The sequence below is a fragment of the Lepisma saccharinum genome, chromosome 16, assembly GCF_977018435.1.
Source record: "Lepisma saccharinum chromosome 16, izLepSacc3.1, whole genome shotgun sequence".
NCBI lineage: Eukaryota > Metazoa > Arthropoda > Insecta > Zygentoma > Lepismatidae > Lepisma > Lepisma saccharinum.
Genome location: NC_139244.1, coordinates 17,810,142 through 17,826,695, shown reverse-complemented (window position 1 = coordinate 17,826,695; position 16,554 = coordinate 17,810,142). Strand labels below are relative to the sequence as shown.

Here is a 16,554-nt window from a genome sequence, read left to right as displayed (position 1 = left end):
GGGGCCGCTTCCAACGTTAGGATAGTTCCCGGATTTGAACAGGCCGGGGATCGAACCCGGGTGGCCAGACGCGTTACCGACTGAGCCACAGCGGCCATACGGTGAAACGTAGACTAACATACGTACATTATTACAACCAACCACAGATATAGCGAACAAGTGTGAACATTTAGCTTATAGTTGATCCCTTTTGTGTTCAGAATTCATTTTCACCAGTAGAGAGCCTAGAGATTTTACAAGAGAATACATTCCATCAGTTTTCCAGTAAGTTCGTATGTGCTTCAAGGTAGCTCCATCTGCAAAAGTGCCTTCACTAAGAAAAAGAAATAGCTTTGGAAAAAGAAACAATAATAATATATTTTTAATAAGTTTTGGCCACATTCGACTAACTAATCATCTGATTTAGCATGAAATAACAGTTATAACTACAATCATTATAATAGTTATAAGTTTAGTAGACCAGTAACACTTCTGATGTCTGACACAATGCCAATGTAGTTGGAACCAAGGTACCTTTATTTAAATATAATTGGAACAAAGATAGACTCTAATTTAACGAAAAGTAGACATGTGTTTATCGACTGTACGCAGTACATTCAAGAAAGATTATAATATTTATTTTATTTTATACTTTAATTTTATAGTATGGGAGTGATTGCAAAGAAACAATTAAAAATAATAAATGCATTTTAAGAAGAGATTACTAATTTCGGAAAACAGTAGGTTGTATGACTTACTAATTTAATGAAACATGTTACATCATCACCCAAAAGCGATGTATTTGTAATTTGAAAAATGTAAATAATGAGTCGATTGATTACATATCCATTGACATCAACGTCATATCTAAGATAAGTTAAACAACTGTTGAATGATCAGATAATGTAAGCACTTGAAATGACAAATGATAGACTATTTACACTTTCAGATAACAACAATTTATCTGGCTCAATTTATTGTCATGTAAAAATGTTGCACGTGATCATGGTATTCCCCATTAAGCTAATCAGTACTTCCTATTGAGGTCAGGGAAAAGTACAATCGGTCTGCTGTCGGCTTTTTACACATTTTTTGAATTTTTTCATTGTGACGTGAATTAAATATTAATGTTGCGCAGTAATATATGTGTAACATAACAAGATTGATTGATTGATTTGGTGTTTTAAGTCCACTTTATGCACAGGAAGGCTAATCGGGACTGGACCTACAGTTTAAAGTGGGATCCGAACCACTTGTGCCTCCACCGGGTATCGAACCCGGGACCCCTTGATTACAAGGCGAGTAACATAACAAGAGCAATAGTTTAATGATATATAATACAATCGACATTTCAGAATATATAACTTAGGAGTTTTAATAGAATGTCACTTGATCTTTACCGCAGATTAAAGGCATCACCCCCCGCCCCCAATCTTGTTTTCCACTATGTCATATCTAACCGAGAGAAAGAATGCCGGAATTGCACGAAGATGGCCGGAATGATATGAGGGAGAGAATAGAGAGTTTGTCGGCGCAACGAAAATTGTTTTATAGAAACATAAGAACTTCTCGTCGGGAAATTCCCCAAGCCGCTTCCTCACATTATACATATGGACATCCTTAGGATTTTTTCCCCCAAGAAGAGACATTCAAGGCATTTGTTTTGGGGGGCGCAAGCAAGTCACGTTTTGTCACAAGCTTTCTTTTCGTTCAGGGAGAAACTGAATTTCATGAATTTCGAATTCAGTTCGGTTTACTTCAGTTCTGAGCTCGTTTTACTGGATACAGAATTCACATGGAGAAGTCAACAAGGAAGGCGACAGTAGTTCTACCACATCCACATTGTATGTTTATTAGCATTACTTTGTTATCACACCACATATATAAGTAGTGAGATAATAATTGATTTTTCGGAAGCAGAAATTGCTATCAGAGATATATCTATGTAGACATTTTTTATATCTGATGACATCACAAAGTAAACACGTGCATAGATTATAATTAAAATTGATGAACTAGCAACGTCATAGTTATTTACACGTGTTTTTCTTTTTTACGTCAGTAGTAATGACTTCTGATAGTAGCATAGATATATACAGTAATATTTTTTTCTGCATAAATGCGTTTTAAATTTAAAAAATACTCGACGATTTCACTCAACTTCAAAGATTAATTTCTCTGTTCTGAACTCCCTGATCGACTTATATTTACCAGTGGAATTATTTATAACAATAAAAAACTTGGTTTTATTATCATGGTGGTACTACAAGAAATGTTTGTATTAGTTTTATTCTTACGTATGAGGTCTGGATGTTTTTTTTAAATATAAATTATTAATTCAACAATGCAATCATGCTAACAGTCTGAGGAGAACCTAAATATTTTTTTTAGTCCTCTAACCTTACTCTAGATACACTAAAGATGACACCTTATAACAAATTACTAATTAAATTATACATTACCTCCCTTGCAAACAGAAGAACCATACATCAGCTCCTTTTTCTTTACAAACTTCTTAACGACAAATTGGATTCTTCCTCTCTGCTTTCAAAAATAGCTTTTTATGTCCCCCATCCAAAGTTGCGATCAAATTGCAAATTTCCCGCACCCGTTCAAGATCCGCAGAAATGGCTCCCCTGCGATGAATGTGTAGCTTGCATAATGAATGGTTAGAGAGGGGAGTACACTTGGACATATTTGCTAAATTTTCTGACTATAAACGCTATTTAATAGACAACATACTTACTTATTTTTTTTATTTTTATTATTATTATTATTATTATTATTATTATTATTATTATTTTACCTTCTTCATGTTTATATACGTATATACCCATACATATATATGAATGTAATTGTGTAAGATTTGATTCATTTTTTATCCACGGTAATATATAAGGATGATATATGTAACCTCTATATGTATTTTTTATATCTGAAAATGTGTATAAATATTATTTTTATGTTAATAAATCCTCAAATTTAAGACATTTACTGTGCACTGTAAAAGGGCAGATACCTGTTGTGCGTAGGTTAATAAATAAATATAAACTGAACAAGAAACTGAAAAATAGTCAAATTCAATTATCTCCAAATGTTGATAATTTATTGTATGAGCCTATTATCCATTTTGATTGTTTGTTGCTATCTTCTTTTAAAATTAAGTTGGAAAAATCTTAAAAATTCATTGTGATATTCATGTTATGTTTTACTTTAGAGAAATAAAAACTTTTTTAAAAAAGTTGAATGTAATAAGGACATATCTCTAAAATTATACTCTAACGAAGAGTACATTACAACGTCGTATGATAATTAAAGGAACGTAATTCCAAAAATGCAATTTCAGTAATCAGACCGACATATCTCCAATTCTAATCATTAGCAGTAAGGTGGAATCATGTAACTTCAATTTACTGACTCTTTTTAAGAGTCAGGCATATTCCTAAGAATAGGCTACATTATTTTCTCTCTCCTGTAAATGTGATAAACTGGAGTTGCACACCTTTTGTTCTTCTCACACGACAAGTTTTGGAAACTTGGTTGACAGAGAAATTGTAATAGCAAAACAGGGAGATGGTTTAATAAGAAGATGTTTCCCTGTGCTACAGAGAATATTCTTGTTAAGGAGATTGTTTAACAAGAAGATGTTTCCCTGTGCTACAAGGAATATTCTTGCTAAAGAGATTGTTTAACAAGCAGATGTTTCCCTGTGCTACAAAGAATATTCTTGTTAAGGAGAGTGTTTAACAAGCAGATGTTTCCCTGTGCTACAAAGAATATTCTTGTTAAGGAGATTGTTTAACAAGAAGATGTTTCCCTGTGCTACAAGGAATATTCTTGCTAAAGAGATTGTTTAACAAGCAGATGTTTCCCTGTGCTACAAAGAATATTCTTGTTAAGGAGAGTGTTTAACAAGCAGATGTTTCCCTGTGCTACAAAGAATATTCTTGTTAAGGAGATTGTTTAACAAGAAGATGTTTCCCTGTGCTACAAGGAATATTCTTGCTAAAGAGATTGTTTAACAAGCAGATGTTTCCCTGTGCTACAAAGAATATTCTTGTTAAGGAGAGTGTTTAACAAGCAGATGTTTCCCTGTGCTACAAAGAATATTCTTGTTAAGGAGATTGTTTAACAAGAAGATGTTTCCCTGTGCTACAAGGAATATTCTTGCTAAAGAGATTGTTTAACAAGCAGATGTTTCCCTGTGCTACAAAGAATATTCTTGTTAAGGAGAGTGTTTAACAAGCAGATGTTTCCCTGTGCTACAAAGAATATTCTTGTTAAGGAGATTGTTTAACAAGAAGATGTTTCCCTGTGCTACAAGGAATATTCTTGCTAAACAGATTGTTTAACAAGCAGATGTTTCCCTGTGCTACAAAGAATATTCTTGTTAAGGAGAGTGTTTAACAAGCAGATGTTTCCCTGTGCTACAAAGAATATTCTTGTTAAGGAGATTGTTTAACAAGAAGATGTTTCCCTGTGCTACAAGGAATATTCTTGCTAAAGAGATTGTTTAACAAGCAGATGTTTCCCTGTGCTACAAAGAATATTCTTGTTAAGGAGAGTGTTTAACAAGCAGATGTTTCCCTGTGCTACAAAGAATATTCTTGTTAAGGAGATTGTTTAACAAGAAGATGTTTCCCTGTGCTACAAGGAATATTCTTGCTAAAGAGATTGTTTAACAAGCAGATGTTTCCCTGTGCTACAAAGAATATTCTTGTTAAGGAGAGTGTTTAACAAGCAGATGTTTCCCTGTGCTACAAAGAATATTCTTGTTAAGGAGATTGTTTAACAAGAAGATGTTTCCCTGTGCTACAAGGAATATTCTTGCTAAAGAGATTGTTTAACAAGCAGATGTTTCCCTGTGCTACAAAGAATATTCTTGTTAAGGAGAGTGTTTAACAAGCAGATGTTTCCCTGTGCTACAAAGAATATTCTTGTTAAGGAGATTGTTTAACAAGAAGATGTTTCCCTGTGCTACAAGGAATATTCTTGCTAAAGAGATTGTTTAACAAGCAGATGTTTCCCTGTGCTACAAAGAATATTCTTGTTAAGGAGAGTGTTTAACAAGCAGATGTTTCCCTGTGCTACAAAGAATATTCTTGTTAAGGAGATTGTTTAACAAGAAGATGTTTCCCTGTGCTACAAGGAATATTCTTGCTAAAGAGATTGTTTAACAAGCAGATGTTTCCCTGTGCTACAAAGAATATTCTTGTTAAGGAGAGTGTTTAACAAGCAGATGTTTCCCTGTGCTACAAAGAATATTCTTGTTAAGGAGATTGTTTAACAAGAAGATGTTTCCCTGTGCTACAAGGAATATTCTTGATAAAGAGATTGTTTAACAAGCAGATGTTTCCCTGTGCTACAAAGAATATTCTTGTTAAGGAGAGTGTTTAACAAGAAGATGTTTCCCTGTGCTACAAAGAATATTCTTGCCAATAAATTTTCCAAGAATATATATTATATTGTGTTCTCCATTGTTTATTGTAAGGTGTATGAAAGTATGTCATTAGGAATGTTCGATTTTATTATTGTAAGCTGAAGGTCAAGTTTGTGTTTAATGATCTAATTGTATTTTTCTCTTTTGTAGCTTGGGCAGGAATAATACTCATTGTTATCTTGTGTTTAAACGCCGGATACAGCGGAACCAGACTGGGTCTCTGCTGGGCCATGGTTGAAGAGAGACATCTGGAGTTGAAGGAGAGTGTGAGAAACCCTTATCCCTGCATTGGACTGAAAACTAAGGGCGTATGGGCCAGGTACGATGCACAATTCAAATGTACAAATATCGTTGTAGTTCGATAAATTGAAATTATCTAGAGCCAGGGTGCGAAATCCTGGGGGCGGGCAGAGGGGATTTCCCCCACCAACAATCTTGACCTCAAAAATTTCCCGAGGGAGGAAAATTTTTGTTGTAACAATAAATTATAAGCCATTAGTTTCGACTTCTTATGTACTTTACTAAGGGTAATGTACAAAGGTTGTGAGTGCATAATGCTTCTCTCTTTTTCTCTGTCCCCCCTTCTCTCTCTCTCTCTCTTTCAAGAAATCATTAACAAATATATTCTACACCAATTCTAGCCCATTTTGATATGTCGTACGACCCCCTTCGCATTTAAATTTCTGAAGTTGATTTCAATATGGCGGACATCAAGATGGCTGCCGACCATGCGGGTGACGTCAAAGTGGTTTCTCCTTGGCCAGGCAACGATTGGTCATCGCCATTTTCACGTTCCATGCCGCAGTGGCCTTGTACTGGGGGTGTTAAGTGACTTATTGAGCCACAACTTTGTGGTATTGTTAACTCTGCAACAATTAAAGTTAGGTGAAAACACATGTCACAGTTGTTTTCCTGGTGAAATTCTAGCCCATTTTGATATGTCGCACGACTCCCTTCCCATTTAAATTTTTGAAGTTGATTTCAAGATGGCGGACATCAAGATGGCTGCCGACCATGCGGTGACGTCAATGTAGTTCTCCCTTGGCCAGGCAACGATTTTGTCATCGCCATTTTCACGTTCCATGCTCCAGTGGCCTTGTACTGGGGGTGTTAAGTGAGTTATTGAGCCACCCTGTGTGTGTGTGTGTGTGTGTGTGTGTGTGTGGGTGTGTGTGTGTGTGTGTATATAGATAGATAGATAGATAGGTAGATAGAGTGTGAACATTACGATCTTCCTCCCCCCACCAGTCTTGAACATGGCCGTGTATAATAAGGCGATATTATGAGAGCATTTTGTGCTCAACTTAAGTGGGGACACATGTTTGATTTTTAAATTGTTGTTATTATATAGTGTCGCTTTTCTGCCACGTTTGGCTAATCGCGACGACGAGATGAGATGGATGAAGTGAAATCACAAACATGTTATGGACAACACAACACAAACTCCACTGAGGATTAATCTGGTTGTGCATCAAGGTGCCAGAGCCTTGGTGTGTACCACGCGAAAGAAAATTTGAGTGGCTTCAGAGAACATCACCCCCTCACAACCCTTTCTTTCCCTTATTTTCATACTTAAATTTAATTTATAAAGTTTCTTGTAATTAATGTTGCCTTCCGTGAATGAACAGTACGTTTGCAGTACATACATGAAACATGTTCTACGAGTTGTAGATTAACCAGAATAAAGTAATTGTAAAATTCACTTACAATTATTTATTTATGCAATGCTATACCCTGTCCAGGCTGTCTCTGGAGCGGCAGAGAAGAGGGGGGAAATAGGCTGAGTAGAGCGTAGCAGTACACGCTGCTGCGAAGACTGGTAACTACAGGTTGCTTCCCCCTCCACGCAATCCCGTTCCCTCTTACTTCTTCATTTGTGGAGCCGTCTCGCGTCAGTACTTGCGCAGAGACTTCGTTCACTTGCTCAAGAGAAAGACGGGACAGGGTATATTGCAACCGAATCACTTTTGCTGTATCATATTATGAATGTGCACTGTGACATATATGAATGATGTGTGATATACTTACTACTATACCCATAAACCAGACGAGGCAGTACCTCTTAGTTTATTGAGAAGGAATAATACAATTTATTTTCATTCCTACACAGCCGTCTAGTATCAGCTTGTGTCCAAATAACACTGTTCGGAGTGGGAACCGTGTACCTGTTGCTCGCCTCACAAACTTTACAAGATCTGTTGAAGGATTACCTTCCTGACGTCACCTTCTGCATCTGGATTCTAGTAATCGCCGCTCTTCTCACCCCTGCCATGTGGTTCGGGTCGCCGAAGGACTTCTGGTGAGCTCAAGTTACTTTCTTCTTCTCGTTCCCGTAAATGCATATCCAAATAAGAACATTACCTTCAGGGTTTCGACTTTGAAACAGAGCAACAAAGTTTTCAATCAATGTGCACCCTGGAACCTTGTGCATGAAAGATTTCAGAATGAATGCTTAACTTGTCATGGTGTGTGAAAGGGAATCTAACTGATCCATCGAACACGAGCGGGTAGAGACAGTTATGCAATCTTGGAGATAATTCAAGCAGCATAAACCCTGACCTGCCTAACCTACTCAAATATACATCTAATAGCAGAAATCTACATATGAGTAGGATAGGCAGATTAAGTTTTATTTCTGTTATTTAGATGCAGACGCGAGTAGGTTAGGCAGGTTAAGTTTTGTCTATTTCTGCTATTAGTTGCATACGTGAGTAGGTTAGGCAGGCCAAGTTTGATGCTGCTAGCATATATTTCCAAGATGCTACAGCTGCTGCAGCTAGCCGCTCGTCCATCGAAACCCCCACCTGGAAATTGACATCCTTCAATTCAAGTTACAAAAGAAATTGTTACTTTTATTATTGATAAGAAATGAAGATCAGTTGGTTAGAATTCGAACAGAATAGCCGAAGGGAAAACTTAGATTGAAAAAATTGAACGTAAAATATAAGAACCAACTTATATTTTCATATTCTACCATTTAATCCAAAGCATAAATACAGGGTAGGATTCAAAAGTAATGAGCCTTCGTTCAAAAAGACATATTTATTGAGCTGATCGGTACAACTGACTAATAGTCTTCAAAATAGGCACCTCCTGCATCAACGCACTTCTGTAGGCAGCTTTTCCATGACTCAAAGGCGTCCCCGAAGTCCTGTTCTGGTTTGGCTGCAAGGGCTACCTTGACATTTGCTTTGATGTCCTCGATGGAGTCGAAACGTTTTCCTTTCAGCACTGATTTTAAGCGTGGAAACAAGAAGAAGTCAGGAGGCGACAAGTCCGGACTGTAGGAAGGCTGGGGTACCACAGGAACGTTGACTCGGACCAGGTAGTCGTTGACAATGAAGGCGGTGTGGCGGGGGGCGTTATCGTGGTGAAGCTTCCAGTTGTCCTTGATGTCCCTTCGCTTGCGCGCGACGCTTCTTTTCAGCCTTTTCAGGACTTCCTGGTAGTAAGCAGCGTTCACGGTCTGTCCGGGCGGGACAAACTCGTAGTGGACGATCCCCGTCACTCCGAAAAAGGCGATGAGCATGGTCTTTGTTTTCGATTTGCTCATCCGCGCTTTCTTGGGACGGGGTGATTTGAGGTGTGCCACTCAGCGCTTTGTCGTTTTGTTTCTGTATCGTACTGAAAAGTCCACGTTTCGTCACCGCTTATCACTGTTTCGAGAATGGCAGGATCGCCTTCGCACAATTCCGCATGTGCAAGTCCTTGGTAACAATGCGTTGCACCGTTGTCTCCGATAAGTTCAGGGCTTCTGCTACTTGGTAGAGACTCAAACGCCGGTCCGTGTTAAAAAAAATCACGCACTCGCCGCACATTCACGTCAGTTCGGGCCGACGACGGGCGTCCAGACCGGGGTTCGTCAGTCACCTCTTCCCGGCCCTCACGAAAAGCCTTGTGCCACTTTTTGACTTGAGAAGAGGACAGACACTCAGTCCCAAACGCCTGTTGAAGCATTGTGGCCGTTTCGGAAGGAGACTTGCCCAACCGGACGCAAAATTTGATCGCGTAGCGTTGCTCTAACGAACTTTCCATATCGCCGTGTCACGCACCACTGTATAGGGGCTACTGTTAAGGCCGATGCTACCGCTCCGAAAGCTGGGAGCCAACTGACACGCGTTGCGCTACGAAGCGAACACCCACCACCACCGTTCATGTCAAGCGGAGTGCGCTGCAGGGTGCACACACGTCAGTATAAAGTGAGGCTCATTACTTATGAATCCTACCCTGTAGTTCAACACTTTCCAAAATCTCAAATATTAATGTTCGTACAGAAGGTCACACAACATAAACTTTGACTAAAGTTTCACCTTAACTTTTATAGCTTTTTCCTGAACAAAGTTTATAAAAGATAGTAGCAAAATAGAATGAAAAACAATTGTACTACATTTGCTCATCTGATGGATCGAGTAGAACAGTGTCTCCAAGGATATAATGATAATAATAATAAATTTGGAATAAAATGTGTATATTTTTATTAATTTACAATAGTTATTATTGCATGGTAACAACCATAACCTTATAATTTCTACTACGCAAGTTTTATCAATGGCCAAATTGATGAAGAGACATTCACAAAGGATTGCCTAGGCCGGAATTCGAACCGTAAAGCTTATTGGCCGAGTGAAGTCATGTGACATTCGCTTCCACTGGACCAGTTTCTTCCGTGACTTATGCTGTAGTAATTACTTACATGTGTGGCTGTGTACTAGTCAGTACACTTAAGGGGAAGAATGACAGTTTCGCACCAGTCGTGCATTTATTTCTCCTCATGTTGAAAGTGAAAGTTTCTTTTTTTATGTTGATTATTAGCCTAAGCTAGACACGATATTTGAAAAATATGATGAATAAGAATTTTCAGAATCCCATGTATTCCTTATGAGAAATCAACTTCAACGACTAATCGACAACGACAACGACAACGACTTCTTACGACTAATCAAATGGAAGTTTCGACTTTTCCGCCTGTCAACTACATCTTCAATCTGTTCTCTTTTCGTTGATATATTTTTCTATGCCATCGGAAGTTTCATATTTCCAAGAGAACAAAAAAAAAATAATACTTCCATAAGAGGAATGCATTTTCCCTTGCCTCCTGGCAGTGTTGCCAAATTTGATGCGCATAAAAGAGCTAAATTTCACCTTAAATTGAGTTAAAACTGACCTTCAAGGAACTAGATTTACGAAGGCTGGATAAAGTACCTCCTATGGTCATTTTAGGTGTCAAACGGGTGGGGGCGCTGCTACGACAATCTATTCTTAGTTTTCACCGTCTAGATCCGGCGGCATAGCACATCTCAATAATCCACTGATGGTCGTATGAAATCAAAAATACAGGATTCCCGGATAACAATATTATGTCATCTTCACGTCAGCCACGGCGCTATAAAAAATGTAGCTGGGTAGGTAAGAGGGGGTGGGACGACGCAGTTAATATAACAATACCTCGACACGTGCAAAATGTATACTCCTGGCAAAAGTTGGTCTATGAGGGCCGGAGCTAGTGATTTCATCATAGTGGGGCAAAAGAGTGAACGAAAGAGTCAGATCTGGTTCCAAAAGAGCTAAGTTGGCAACAGTGCCGCGGTGGGAAGAGCCTCGCGGACAAATTAACTCTGTCACAGATGTATTGTAGTTGTTTCTGAGACACCTTGTGTATATTGGCAAGTGCTTGGTAATAATATGAACAATTGAGTAGCCTGCTACAATGAAGACATTTCTAACGACGCCATATTGTTTACTTCCAGGATCGTGGGAATAACAGCTCTGGGAACAACTGCTATTGCTTGCATCCTAATCTTCGTTCAAACTATGCTGGATATGGATCCGGACTTCGAAGTGCCACACGCTGACCCTACCTTTGAAAGCTTCTTCATCGGGTTTGGAACAATTCTCTTCGCCTTCGGGGGAGCCTCCACCTTTCCCACCATCCAGAACGACATGAGGGAGAGGAGCAAGTTCCCCATCAGTGTTGTCATAGGATTCTCAGGTAAGAACAGTGTTGCTAACTTAAACATTACCTGAATTTTTACAGCAGCATCAACCTATTCCTTGCGTATCTAAAGTAAACTTTGATTTGATTATTTATTACATAGCGTCTTTTTTTTTGCTAATCGCGACGATGAATATGGTGATGTCACAAAGTACACCATTGTTCAAGGATACGAACCCGGGACCCTTGGCACCGCAGCGCGCTGTGCTAACCACTCCGTCACAGAGATTGGCTATATAGTAAATCTTCTCATTCTTTGCAGACCACAGAGCCAATGTGTGTGTTTCTGTTGTGCTACCTTCATTTGGTGCAAAGGTACATAAACCTTAAACTTAAAACTCAGCTAGCTTATCTACAGGGTAGGGTTCTTTGTAGACAACGAAACCAGACAGGATGCCTTCCAATGGAGACGTTTAAACGAATATATTATGTAAACACAGGATACATGGAGTAAGAATTTTACATGATAAGCTACATTCTTCTGTGACGGCCTGGATCTGGACTTCCTTCTCGATATGGAGGATCTGGACTTCCTTCTCGATATGGAGGATCTGGATCTGGACTTCCTTCTCAATGGACGGTCTGGATCGGGACTTCCTTCTCAATGGACAGTCTGGATCGGGACTTCCTTCTCGTCTTTTTTGTTAACTTCCCTATGGATTTCAATTTAGGTTTTGACTATTTAACGAATTCCTTTATCCTTTTCTAACTTTTTCCTCCAAGCTTTGGGAATAATACTAATATCCTCCCTTGGGCCAGCAATTGGAACGCGCCACCACTAACTAGGTTCAACAGAGTGTATACTTGGTGCAAACGATTTACACGCGCATCCAAGTAGGTGCTACAGTTAAACTGCGCAACCAAAAAGTGCTGTGGGGCGTCGATCAGAACGCACTCGCCACTGATGTAAACAAAATTTCCCCTATAGGAATGGTAAATCAATCATACAGATGCAATATCTGTTCAAAGACACAAACTTGTATCAGTGCTTTGACTTGCTTAATTTTCATATCAACTTACATGTGATCATTGATTTGATTTATAAGATATATATATTAATTTACTTCTTTCATATTTATTCTTTGTCTTCTTGTAATATATTCTATTGTTTTTCATCTTTCCAATTTGCTTTGTTCTTATTTATAAAGTTATTCACATATATTATGCCAATTCTTAACCTTGCACGCCTGGTGCTGCCATCTCTATTCTTCTTTGGCAAACTATTCACATTACTTGGTCCTATTGGGTACGTAACAGTTGCTTAGATTAAATAAAGAATTCTGAATTATGTGATACTAGTATTGTGCACTATTGCACCATATCATCATAATACACTATACACGTTTACAAAAATGTATGAGAAGGAATGATATCACCTGACGAATAACGTAATATGAACTAGACCCATGGACGTCCGCAGGATTTTTTCCAGGTGGGGGAAAAGGAGGCATATTTTCCCCCATAATGGTGATGCCCTCTCAAAAATCACTCAGTCTAAAATTACCATGTTCCTTCAACGCACTTGTAATAATTAACATAAATTACTGTGACTGAAATGAAATTATGTGTGAAATATATAATTTTTAGTTGTACATTCATTTTCCAGGGGAGGGCTGTAGCCCCCCTTGCCCCCTTCCGGACGCCCATGCTGGACCGTACATGCCGTTATGAAAAGAAAGACGCATTATCGGAAAGACTAAACGTTTTAGTGTAAAGTCTGTCCACTGGGCAGAAACTATTGAATGAATCAATGGATGAACAAGCTTCAACATGCTTACTTATATTAAACTTAAGGTAGAATTAAGTTTTGAAATATGCTCTTTTGATGTATTTAGTATAATGTTATGTCCCTTATCTGATATTTTTAAGCGATATCTATTACAATGTATGGGAATGGCTTAAATTTAAAAAAAAAACACTGATGTGCACAAAAAAATCAACTTAATTACTATATAAATACTTGTTCAATCACGGAGAGGTGGAACATTCCTTACGAAATTTTCCATGTGTGCCCCTTTACAGCTTCAGGTTTTAACTATGTAAGGAGACACTGTAGTTCTAGTTCTTGTTAAGTAAGTAATGAATGAATGAATCAGTTTTAAAAATTGAGTAATGAAGGTTTTAACAAATATTTTTTATTTTATTGTTAGGGACCTGTCCTTAATTTTGTTATAGTTAAGGGGCTTATTCTTATGTGCTTATAGCATATGTGCTGATGTACCCACACTATTTAACATCAAGAATGAATTCACGAAAAAAAAAGGTTTTCCTTTTACAAATCAAGCAAAAAAAGAATGATAGTAACGTCTGGAATAGACTGGAAGTTTCTACGAGTTATGCTCTCACACTACTACTTATATCTTCTACCTTAATTTACATCTGTTCAATTGCTTTACTTACTCGTCTTGTACAGTGGGATCCATGAGTATTACCGAGCAAATTGTCCATGACTATTTAAATTAATTTTTCTCTTATATCCTATGCGTTTTTAAGCGATGGATTTTTATGTATGCTGGTGCAAAAGTTGTCAAATGCTTGTTTTGAGTTTTCTTTTAATTCTTGAAGCTCTTATTGGGCCAAAAAAAGTGCAAGGACATGGTGATGGACAATTTGCACGGTAATACTCATGGATCCCAATGTGCTGAAAGATTATTTATTCATTATTCCCTCTCTGTAAGTCATTTTCAAATGCTCTAACATGTAATTCCATTCTTTATTTGCAGTAATCCTTGTGCTGTATGTGCCTGTGGCAACTGGTGGTTACGTTGTCTTCGGGGACATAGTGAAGTCTAACCTTCTGATGTCTTTGACTCCCGGGCCAACGGTTATTGCCGCTAATATATCCATGTTCATTCACTTGGTTATGGCATTCTTGATACTCACCAATCCTCTTAGCCAAGAGTTGGAGGAACATTTGAAGGTACCAAACAGTAAGTTGAAATGCTAATTCGTATCGAAGAAACAAAATGTTAGTATTTGTGAGTCAAGGTAACTTAATGTTTGTGAGTATAGTTGTAAAAGCGTTCATAACATACATTGTACAGTGGTATTCATGAGTATTACCGTGCAAATTGTCCATCACCATGTTCGTGCACTTTATTTGACCCAGTAAGAGCTTCAAGAATTAAAAGAAAACTCAAAAACAAGATGTTGACAACTTCTGCACCAGTATACATTAAAATCCATCGCTTAAAAACACGTACGATGTAAGAGAAAAATTAATGAAAGTAGTCATGGACATTCATGATAGTTGCTGTAAACGCGGTTCAAAATTACTTACGTGAAATTTAGAAGATTTCGCACTTCCGCGTTGCACAATTTAATGATTCAATCCTATTAATTTCGAACCCTTTTGTGAATGAAGACAGTGGATCTTCGAAATTAATAGGATTGAACCATTAAATTGTGCAACGCGGAAGTGCGAAATCTTCTAAATTTCACGTAAGTAGTCATGGACAATTTGCTGAGCTATACTAGTGGATCCCACTGTACATGTTATAACACTGGTTAGGTGTCATTGTTATTATTGGGACTGTGCCATACCGATTTGCACCTATACCGATGTTTGAAAATTGTAACAAGTAAAAGTTATTCAAAATATAGATTAATATACTATACTTATATAAATATTATATGTATATTAATATACTTACTATACTCCACTCCAATTATAAGCATCAATTTATCAGAGCTTTACTTAAGGCATTAAATCAGAATATTAAAATTTTAAATTTAATTTTTTTAAATATTTTAAGTTTTAATTTCTTCCATGCATAAAGATAGATAACGATTATCCAGTCAATAAAAAATATTACTCTTGTTATCATTACATGAGTAGGTAAATACATAGACTTACCCAACTTCCTAGGCTATGTCTAGTCAAGATGATAAAACTTTGTTTATATAAGCATCTGTCCTACCAAAGAAATTGTAAACATTATTTATTGAATACCGAAAAGGTTGTTAGGTCCAGCGGATGAAAATAAAAATCAATCATCACTATTTTTATGAATATTATTGTTAGTATTGTTACGCATACATTTTCGCAGGCACTGCTGATCACAATCTAATCCGTCTGCGAACGTAAACAACTTCCTGAACAACAGCAAACACAATTATTTTGCTTTTTTTTTGGTGAATCTTTGAGGGGGAGGGAGTCCGGACCCCCTCCCCCGGACACCACTGTAAATACGTGTCCTTACTTTTACTGTAGTTGGATGGAGAAGAAATTGACGATCTTCTAACAGTGTACTCGTTCTGTTCTTTTAAAGGTTTCAATTGGAAAAGAGCGATTTTGAGGACATGCCTCATGATATTCATGGTTTTCATCGGTGAAACTATCCCAGAATTTGGGAAGATCCTCTCTCTCATTGGTGGATCCACAATCACACTCCTAACGTTCGTCTTCCCTCCCTACTTCTACATGTCCCTATGTGATGAAAAGAACGGAAATTGGGAAACAAAGTAAGTACTTCTTCGACAATTTGTCTAAGGTAATAATATGAAGTATCTATCTGTATTTGTATATAGCATCTCTTTTATCCACTTTTGGTTAATCGATACGATGAGAAGGAGTGATGATTAAATGAAATTTTGAAGTGATACAAAGAAGAACTATCCCCGGGGAGGGAGTCGAACCAGGGAACTTTGATGGCGAGATCGAAATTCGACACGCTCGCGGCCACCGAGGCGTCTATCTAGGTATCTGCCTATCTATCTAGTTACACACACACTTACAATGACACACACGCACATACGTCATGATAAGTAGTTTCCGGCTTTCGTATTAAGTTAGTTTACTATGGTGATATTTATGCAATATTTATGACAATAGGTACTGAAAAATACTGCAACATATTAGTAATCATTATTTTCCTGTAGTTTACGGTTATTACAAGCATAAGAAAACAGTTTTTCGTTGTGACGTTTCAGGAGAACACACGCTCCTTTCATCAGACAATTTATTTTCATTTTGACTAAAGATACAGTTATAACAACGGTTAGTAATTTTTTAAACAAAAAGAATCCGTATGTAATGGATGTTGTCAATGTTACATTGTTGTAATATAGTAACTTAACTGTGAAAAGAAGCAGTCTGTTTTATTTTCGCTTAAAAAATTGCTAACCATTGTTATAACTGTAT

General features: G+C 37.6%; 1 protein-coding gene across 1 annotated transcript in view; it reads left to right on the top strand.

The window, feature by feature from the left end:
* Positions 1 to 16,554, top strand: part of LOC145999961 (uncharacterized) — a 29,654-nt gene that overhangs the window by 11,882 nt on the left and 1,218 nt on the right. Inside the window, exons 3-7 of the mRNA XM_083137251.1 lie at positions 5,570 to 5,738; positions 7,530 to 7,718; positions 11,167 to 11,408; positions 14,135 to 14,341; positions 15,683 to 15,875. Of these exons, the coding sequence (XP_082993377.1) occupies positions 5,570 to 5,738; positions 7,530 to 7,718; positions 11,167 to 11,408; positions 14,135 to 14,341; positions 15,683 to 15,875 (1,000 nt within the window). The remainder of the gene's footprint in view (positions 1 to 5,569; positions 5,739 to 7,529; positions 7,719 to 11,166; positions 11,409 to 14,134; positions 14,342 to 15,682; positions 15,876 to 16,554) is intronic.